At 42.5% G+C, this 9,452-nt stretch overlaps 1 protein-coding gene across 1 annotated transcript in view; it reads right to left on the reverse strand.

The window, feature by feature from the left end:
• The window catches only part of LOC106532834 (SH3 and multiple ankyrin repeat domains protein 3-like), a gene marked incomplete in the record, with an annotated part of 43,612 nt that overhangs the window by 13,776 nt on the left and 20,384 nt on the right, over positions 1–9,452 (reverse strand). The window contains 8 exon segments of the mRNA XM_014028990.1: positions 838–954; positions 1,053–1,090; positions 1,229–1,358; positions 1,428–1,579; positions 1,964–2,072; positions 3,538–3,609; positions 5,433–5,636; positions 5,784–5,955. Coding sequence (XP_013884444.1) covers positions 838–954; positions 1,053–1,090; positions 1,229–1,358; positions 1,428–1,579; positions 1,964–2,072; positions 3,538–3,609; positions 5,433–5,636; positions 5,784–5,951 — 990 coding nt within the window.

Here is a 9,452-nt window from a genome sequence, read left to right on the forward strand (position 1 = left end):
TGTTGTTGGTGTGCTGTTGGTGTGTTGTTGGTGTGCTGTTGGTGTGTTGTTGGTGTGTTGTCGGTGTGCTGTTGGTGTGTTGTTGGCGTGTTTTTGGTGTGTTGTTGGCGTGTTGTTGGTGTGCTGTTGGTGTGTTGTTGGTGTGGTTTTGGCGTGTCACTGGTGTGTTGTTGGTGTGTTGTTGGTATGTCATTGCGTGTTATTGGCGTGTTGTTGGTGTGTTGCTGGTGTGGTTTTGGCATGTCACTGGTGTGCTGTTGGTGTGTTGTTGGCGTGTTGTTGGTGTGTCATTGCGTTATTGGCGTGTTGTTGGTGTGTTGCTGGTGTGGTTTTGGCATGTCACTGGTGTGCTGTTGGTGTGTTGTTGGCGTGTTGTTGGTGTGCTGTTGGTGTGTTGTTGGTGTGCTGTTGGTGTGTTGTTGGTGTGTTGTTGGCATGTTGTTGGTGTGTCATTGCGTGTTATTGGCGTGTTGTTGGTGTGTTGTTGGTGTGGTTTTGGCGTGTCACTGGTGTGTTGTTGGCGTGTTGGTGGTGTGTTGTTGGCGTGTTGTTGGCATGTTGTTGGTGTGGTTTTGGCGTGTCACTGGTGTGTTGTTGGCGTGTCGGTGGTGTGTTGTTGGTGTGTTGTTGGCGTGTTGTTGGCATGTTGTTGGTGTGGTTTTGGTGTATCGTTGGTGTGTTGTTGGTGTGTTGTTGGCATGTTGTTGGCGTGTCACTGGTGTGTCGTTGGTGTGTTATTGGTGTGTTGTTGGCGTGTTGTTGGTGTGGTTTTGGCGTGTCACTGGTGTGTTGTTAGCATGTTGTTGGCGTGTCACTGGCGTGTCGTCAGTGTGTTACCTGGTTGTACAGGGCACACAGGTGCAGCGCGGTGTTTCCTGAGGCATTCTGGGAACTCATGTCGGCGCCGTAGAACAGCAGGTGCTCCAAGTGCTGCACGTTGCCATAGCGACATGCCTGAACTCGCACAAAAACACACCCACACACCAGAATCAGAAGCCAGACTCATCAACAGAGTATGTGTGTGTGAGTGTGTGTGTGAGAGCGTGTGTCACCTGGTGGATTTCCTGCCACCCGTTCTCGTCAGTGATCCCTGTAACCATGGCAACAACAACTCTTTCAGCTTTAAGTGATTTTTAACAAAAACCAGAAACAAATTAACAACACACACACACACACACACACACACACACACACGCACGCACACACACACACGCACACACACACGTACCGATGGTGGCGTGGTCCTGCAGCAGCAGCTCGCAGCAGTACGGGGCTCCGCCCACCATGGCAGAGTGGTAGAGGGGGGTCAGACCCCGGCTGTCCTTGTAGTCTGGAGACGCTCCGAGGTCCAGCAGAGTCTGGGGACCAGAACACGGGTCAGAACCAGAACCGGTTCACAGCCTGTCGGGTCTGGGAGGTACTCTCACCGTTAGCGAGGCGCTGTTCCTGCACAGGACGGCCCGGTGCAGAGCCGTGATCCCGTCTCTGGTCCTGAAGTCCAGGTGGGCTCCTCCGCTGCGCAGGACCTTGATAAGCTCACCGCTGTCCTCCAGCTGGACGGCCAGGGTCAGGGGACACTCTGAGGACATARAGACACGCCAACACGAGTTTTACAAATCTTTTCAAAAGCTCAACCCTGACAGGAAGTGGGCAGAGTCAGAGTTTGGACCCGCCCACAGGACAGAAGGAAGAATAACACTGAAAARTACAGAAAATAAACGTTTTCTACTTCAGTCTGAATGAATTCAGAGTTTTTGTAATCAGAGCAGCTGTTTTTATCTGCACAGCTTGTCAATCTGTAGTCTTGGCCACGCACATTATTTTGTTGTTTTCACTCAGAGCAGTTTTTATAATAATCTCATCAAACTCTCTTTGATCATGTTGGTATTTTAGGTTTGGGGTGTGTTTAACAAGCTGAAGGGCTCAGACTACTTCCTGTCTGGTTTCTGATGGWCCCGCTCACCTCCGCTGTCCGAGTCGTGGAAGTTTGGATCCAGACCTTTTTCCAACCATTTGGAAACTTTCTCCACGTTCTTCTGATGGACATGTTCCATAAATCTCTTCAGGTTGGCCTGAAGAACACAAACATTCATTTATTTCAGTTAACTGAAGTTGTTTCCTGCTTTAATGAGAACATTTAACCTGGTTAACCWGGTTAATCTGTTTAACCTGTTTGACCTGTTTTTTCTGGTTAACCGGGTTAACCTGGTTAATCTCTGTTACCCTGGCTAACCTGGTTAACTTGGTTAATCTGTTTGACCTGATTAACCTGTTTAACCTAGTTAATCTCTGTTAACCTGGCTAATCTGTTTAACCTGGTTAACCTGGTTCACCTGGTCAACCTGTTTAACCTAGTTAATCTTGATAACATTGGTTAACCTGGTTAGCCTCTGTTAACTTGTTTAACCTGGTTAATTTGTTTAACCTGATCAACACAATCAACCTGGCTAACCCATTTAATGTGGTTAACTTGGTTAACCTGTTTGACCTGATTAAACTGTTTTAACATGGTTGACCTGTTTTTCTGTTTAACCTGGTTAATCTTGTTAACCTTAGCTTACCTGGTTAATCTGCATAACCTTGGTTAACCTGGTTAGCCTGGTTAACCAGTTTGACCTGATTAACCAGTTTAACCTGGTTAATCTCTGTTAACCTGGCTAACCTGTTCAACCTGGTTAACTTTGTTAACCTGTTTGACCTGATTAACCTGTTTTTTCTGGTTAACCTGGTCAACTTGTTTAACTTGATTAGCCTGTTTAACCTGGTTAATCTTGTTAAACTTGGTTAACCTTGTTAGCCTGGTTAACGTAGTTAACTAGTTTGACCTGATTAATCTGTTTAATCTTGGTTAACTTGTCTAACCTTGTTAACTTGATTTTTCTGTTTAAACTGTTGGTTAACCTGTTGGTTAACCTGGTTAACCTGTTTTCTCTGGTTAACCTGGCTAACGTGTTTAATCTCTGATAACCTGATAATCTTGTTTAACCTGATTAACCTGTTTAATCTTGTTTAACCTGATTAATCTGTTTAATCTCGGTTAACCTGTGCAACCTTTTTAACTTGATTTTTCTTTTTAACCTGTTAGTTAACCTGTTGGTTAACCTGGCTAACATGTTTAACCTTGTTAACCTGATTAACCTGATTAATCTTGGTTAACCTGGTTAACCTGTTTAATCTTGGTTAACCTGGTTAATCTTGGTTAACCTGTGTAACCATTTTAACTTGATTTTTCTGTTTAACCTGTTGGTTAACCTGGTTAACCTTGTTAACCTGATTAACCTGATTAATCTTGGTTTACCTGGTTAACCTGTTTAATCTTGGTTAACCTGGTTAATCTTGGTTAACCTGTGTAACCTTGTTAACTTGATTTTTCAGTTTAACCTGTTAGTTAAGCTGTAGGTTAACCTGATTAACCAGTTTGACCTGATTAACCTGTTTAATCTTGGTAACCTGTCTAACCTTGTTAACTTGATTTTTCTGTTTAACTTGTTAGTTAACCTGTTGGTTAACCTGGTTAACCTCTGGTAAACATGTTACCTTGGTGTGGAGCTTGGCCAGCTGCTTGTCATCCACGTAGCTCTGGGTGTAAACTCTTCTCTTATAACGGAACTGTTCAGAAACAGAACAAACGCTGGTTGAGAGACGACTCGTCTCACAGACTTTGTAACAAGTCAGTTAAACATTTTTTCAGCACGAAGAACGAGAACGAGACAAAAACACAACAAACTTTAAGCAGCAGAGGAGACTGACGAGGAGGAGAAACTTCTCACCAAATCAAATATCAAACAGGAAATGAGCTGAAGATGAGGCTCGTTTGTCAGTTGTTGAAGAAAAACATGATTTTATTCTGCAGGTTTATGTTCTAAATTAAATTAAATTAAATGATCTTTATATCTCACACAACTTAAGCTTTGTTTTATTAGAAGTATTACAGAGAGATCTGTCTAACCCAGGACTTTTACACATCAGGACTTAAGACTGATCTGGTCTTCAGGTTCTGACTTCAGCTGACTCCACAGAACATTTATTTGTTAAACTAAAACAAAAAGTTAAACCTGTAAATCTGTTTTCCTGCTTCTTCATCAGGATCTCTTCTCATTATAGAACCTGAAGAGCCGATCAGTTACTTTATGACCTGAGACCCTTGAACTGAGGGAAGGTGGATCTGAAGGGGTCTCTGCAGTCATCAAGTGGGAGGAAGTTATGAAAAACATACGTGGTGTGTTTGACTTCACCGTACGGTGCTCTGTCCGTTTGTTTCTTTTTTTAAATCCTTCTGAGGCTCACAAATAATAAACCTGATTGAACTGTTCTTTCATTATACCCTGTTAAAAATAAGTAATTTAATTAATGCTAAATAAATCAATAAACAAATAAATAAATAAATAAACAAATAAATAAATAAATGTCAGGAAAAATATGTTTAATCCTTGGCAGAATCTACATCAAGTTGCCGAAGCTAAACTTAACATGTTTATTTCAAAATAAAATTATTTTGTTTAAAAGAGTTTGTTTAATGTAAGTAAATACATAAAAATACATAATATACTAATTCAGGGGCCTATTTGTACAAAGCCCCACCTATTAGTACAAAGTCCCACCCATTGGCACAAAGTTCCACCTATTTGTACCAAGCTCCACCTATTTGTACAAAGCCCCACCTATTAGTACAAAGCCCCACCCATTGTCACAAAGCTCCACCTATTTGTACAAAGCCCCACTTATTAGTACAAAGCCCCACCTATTTGTACAAAGCCCCACCTATTTTTACAAAGCTCCACCCATTGTCACAAAGCTCCATCTATTTGTACAAAGCCCCACCTATTTGTACAAAGCTCCACCTATTAGTACAAAGCCCCACCTATTTGTACCAAGCTCCGCCTATTTGTACAAAGCTCCTCCCTGGAGCTCAGTCTGTAGCCAAGCCCCTGCCCCGTAGAACACCCCTCCCCAGAAGCATAGTTGTGAAGATGTGCTGAAGTGGGAGTGTCAGAAACAGTAGGAAGTTTTTAAAGAGATGGGCCAATTTTAAGGTTTTTAGATCAACTAAGATGCTAAATCAGATATATTATTTTCACACAGCTGCAGGTAACAAAGTTACTCGATGCTGGTTTAAAACTGAACTCTGTGGCTGGAAATGCTAAATTTTCCCAACCTCCACCTGAACCCCAGAACCGCCCACGTAGAGACTGCAGAGACCCTGATTGGAACCCAATGATGTGAAATCAGCTCTGCTGATGTGAAAATATTAAATATTAATTTTAAAAATGTAAATAAGTGACATTATGCTGCTGCTAAAGAAGCACATGTTGGATGTTTTATGTTTGCAGCTTCTTTGTGTTTGTTAGAACCAAAGACAGAATGAGGTGACAGTTTCAGACTTTCTGAGCTAAAACTGGTCCTTTAAAAGGATCCTCCGACGGGTCGTTTACCTCCAGGTACGGGATGGGGGTGATGGGGGGCAGAGGATACTCCTTCAGCAGTCGCTCYTCGTCCAGAAACTTTCCGGCTCGGCCGTTGAACGCCGGCTGGAAGAGACCATAGTTCAAAACATCCGACAGAGACTGAGTCAACGTCACCAGAACCCTCTGCTTACTGGTCCAAACTGGTAACTCTGGGTCCAACCGCAAACACTTCTGAGAGAGCGGGAGCCAGAGAAAAGGCAGGCAGGCGGACAGACGGACAGAGAAAGAGACAGATGCAGACAGACACACACACAGGTTTGTGTCGCGTTCTTTCATTTCCATGGTTCTGTTCACGCTGCCGTTCTGTGGGCGTGTTACCGTCTGCTGCAGGTCCGGGATCCCGATGCGGACCACCACGCTGTTTCCAGGGGGCGAGTCATCGGCGTCGTCATCCCTGGCGACAGCAGAGCCTGTTGGGTTGCCGTTAGTAACCGCCTGTTGCCGCGGGCGATCATGTTTGGTGTCAGCGGTCGGACTCAGAGGCATGTGGCTGAAGACAGAAGAGAAGCCGAAAAGATTTCAATACAGCCGAAAACCTAAAGTAATAAAACTGAACAAAATCTTTCTGAAATTTTTCTGAAACWGTTTATTAGTTAAATACTTAATATGTTGGTTTTAAGCTAAATCTCATTTTTATTCTAGAAAAAAAATCTATCAAATCAACAGTGTTCACACCAGAGTCCCAGAGACAAAATGGTTCCAAACATTCTGTTGCCTCGTGTCAAATCAGTCTGAAACCAGTGTCAAACAATCTAAAACTAGTCTCAAACCAGACTCAAACTGGACTCAAACTAGTCTCAAACCAGACTCAAACTAGTCTCAAACTAGTCTCAAACCAAACTCAAACAGTCTCAAACTAGTCTCAAACCAGACTCAAACCAGTCTCAAACAGTCTCAAACTAGTCTCAAACAGACTCAAACCGGCCCAAACCAGTCTCAAACTAGTCTCAAACCAGACTCAAACCAGACTCAGACTAGACTCAAACTAGCCTCAAAGTAGTCGCAAACCAATCTCAAACTAGTCTCAAACCAGACTAAAGCTAGTCTAAAACTAGTCTCAAACCAATCTCTAACCTGTGTTAAACCAGTGCCAACCCAGTCTAGAGTCAAAGTTTTAGTACAAACACAGRGATAAGTAAAAACAATATTGCTCCATATTTGTCCTATGTGGCACAATTGTAAAAAATAAACTTCAGAAACAAGTTTTCCAATGATGGAATTTAACAAATTTTATCTTGAAACAACTTCAACAATTCTTAAATTCATGTTTTGTTTTAACTTTAGTTTGTCTGATATCACGTCTGTTCTGTCAGTCCTTCATGAAATGTTTAATAAAATGTTCTTAATATCTGATTCATTATTCATTCAGAGATAAAAATAGTTGAAATAATCTAACAGCCGCCCACAGACACTCGCACAGATTTACAGGAAACCTGGAGGTTCTGGTCCAACACRCCACACGTTCAGGTGTTTTCTCTCTGACTGTCAGCCGACCCTGGGATGTTACATCACTTCCTGTTTTTCACACAGATGAGACCAGGGTCGGATTCTTTTGCTCAGACATTTCACTGCAAACATTTCAGGCTTTCGCTGAAACATTTAACTTAAATTAAACCTCAGAAACGGAGTTTAAATTTGGACATTTAACGTTTTCCAGTTGAATGTTTTGCTCTTTGTTTGTAAATTGTTTTTGTTGAGAATTTGTTGCTTTAAATCTTTATGAAGGATTTATTGAAGGTAAACATGTTTCTGGACCAGAAAACATGTTTACCAAGTCAAACTTTATCAAACTTTAACATCCATCCATTCCAAGTCCTTCCCAGACCAGACTCGATCTCTCCAGAGGGTACTGGGTCTGGAAAACCTCTGAAGGTGTCCTAATCAGAGACCTGAACCATGTCAACAGACTCGTTTTGATAAGGAGCAGCAGCTACTGACCTTGTCTCTAAATCTGAGCCCAGGTTCCCAACAGAGGAACCTCATGCTCAGACCCAGGATCTATGTCTCTTAGTCCTGATTGACAGGTGAAGGTTGGAACGGAGATGAACAGGTAAATTCAAACGGAAGCAATGCCCTCATTACAGAAGCCACGGCATGGTTCCATCAGTTTGTTCCCTAATCCATCTTTTTGTTCCCTGATCCGCCTCTCCTTTCTGATCTTCCTTTCTGTTCCCTGATCTATCTTTCTGTTCCCCGATCCTCCTTTCCGTTCCCTGATTTGTCTTTCTGTTCCCTGATCTATCTTCCTTTTCCCTGAACCACTTTTCCATTCCCTGATCTATTTTCTGTTCCCTGATCCTCCTTTCCGTTCCCTGATCTATCTTTCCATTCCCTGATCCTCCTTTCCGTTTCCTGATTTATCTTTCTGTTCCCTGATCCTCCTTTCTGTTCCCTGATCTATCTTTCCGTTCCCTGATCTATCTTTCCGTTCCTTGATTCTCCTTTCAGTTTCTTGATCTATCTTTCTGTTCCCTGATCTATCTTTCCGTTCCTTGATTCTCCTTTCAGTTTCTTGATCTATCTTTCTGTTCCCTGATCTATCTTCGTGTTCCTTGATCTATCTTTCCGTTCCTTGATCCTCCTTTCCATTTCCTGATTTATCTTTCTCTTCCCTGATCCTCCTTTCTGTTCCCTGATCTATCTTTCCGTTCCCTGATCTATCTTTCCGTTCCTTGATCCTCCTTTCAGTTTCCTGATCTATCTTTCTGTTCCCTGATCTATCTTTCTGTTCCTTGATCTATCTTTCCGTTCCTTGATCCTCCTTTCTGTTCCATTATCTGCCTTTCTGTTCCCTGATCTATCTTTCTGTTTCTTGGTCAGTCTTTTTGTTCCCTGATTCATCTTTCCGTTCCCTAATTAATCTTGCTTTTCCCTGATCCATCTTTCTGTTCCCTGATCTATCTTTCTGTTCGCTGATCCATCTTTCTGTTCCCTGATCTATCTTTCTGTTCCCTGATCCATTTTTCTGTTCCCTGATCCATTTTTCTGTTCCCTGATCCTCCTTTCTGTTCCCTGATCTATCTTTCCGTTCTCTGATCTATCTTTCCATTCCTTGATCCTCCTTTCAGTTTCCTGATCTATCTTTCTGTTCCCTGATCTATCTTTCTGTTCCCTGATCTATCTTTCTGTTTCTTGGTCTGTTTTTCTGTTCCCTGATCCTCCTTTCAGTTCCCAGATCTATCTTTCTGTTCCCTGATCTATCTTTCCGTTCCTTGATCCTCCTTTCAGTTTCCTGATCTGCTTTCCATTCCCTGATCTATCTTTCTGATCCCTGATCCATCTTTCCGTTCCCTGATCTATCTTTCTGATCCCTGATCTATCTTTCTGTTCCCTGATCTATTTTTCTGTTCCCTGATCTATCTTTCTGTTCCCTGATCCTCATTTCTGTTCCCTGATCTATCTTTCCATTCCCTGATCTTTCTTTCTGATCCCTGATCTATCTTTCTGTTCCCTGATCTATCTTTCTGTTCCCTGAACCACCACTCAGGACCAGAACTCACAGAAGACCAGAACAGTCCACTTGTTTCTGGTTAAAAAATGTCCCCATAGAGTCAGACTTTATGCTAAAATAACCTCAAAGATTCTTCCCAACCAGAGAACAGAATAAAACCACCTCCAGACTCTGAAAACACTAAAAACAGCTGACAAAGAGAAGAACCGACTCCGACCCAAACGGATCAGAGTTCACCTGAACTCAATCAGTTTTCATTCTTCTTCCACATTACTGATGTTCAAACATTATCACCTCTTTAATTATAATTTATATTAGTCTTCTTTGATGATAATTAACAGCTGAACACGGTGAACCCGGACCGAGTCGAGCCGGAGTCAGAACTTTAACGCTGCTCAACACAAAGACGACGCAGATGAAGAGTCCAGAGTTGTCATAGAAACCTGGATTAGCAGGGAATCCTGTGCTAACCTCAGTGTGTCACTACGCTCGGGTATGTGCGTGTGTGTGTGTGTGTGTGTGTGTGTGTGTGTGTG

This window comes from Austrofundulus limnaeus, unplaced genomic scaffold, assembly GCF_001266775.1.
Source record: "Austrofundulus limnaeus strain Quisiro unplaced genomic scaffold, Austrofundulus_limnaeus-1.0 Scaffold836, whole genome shotgun sequence".
Classification (NCBI taxonomy): Eukaryota; Metazoa; Chordata; class Actinopteri; order Cyprinodontiformes; family Rivulidae; genus Austrofundulus; species Austrofundulus limnaeus.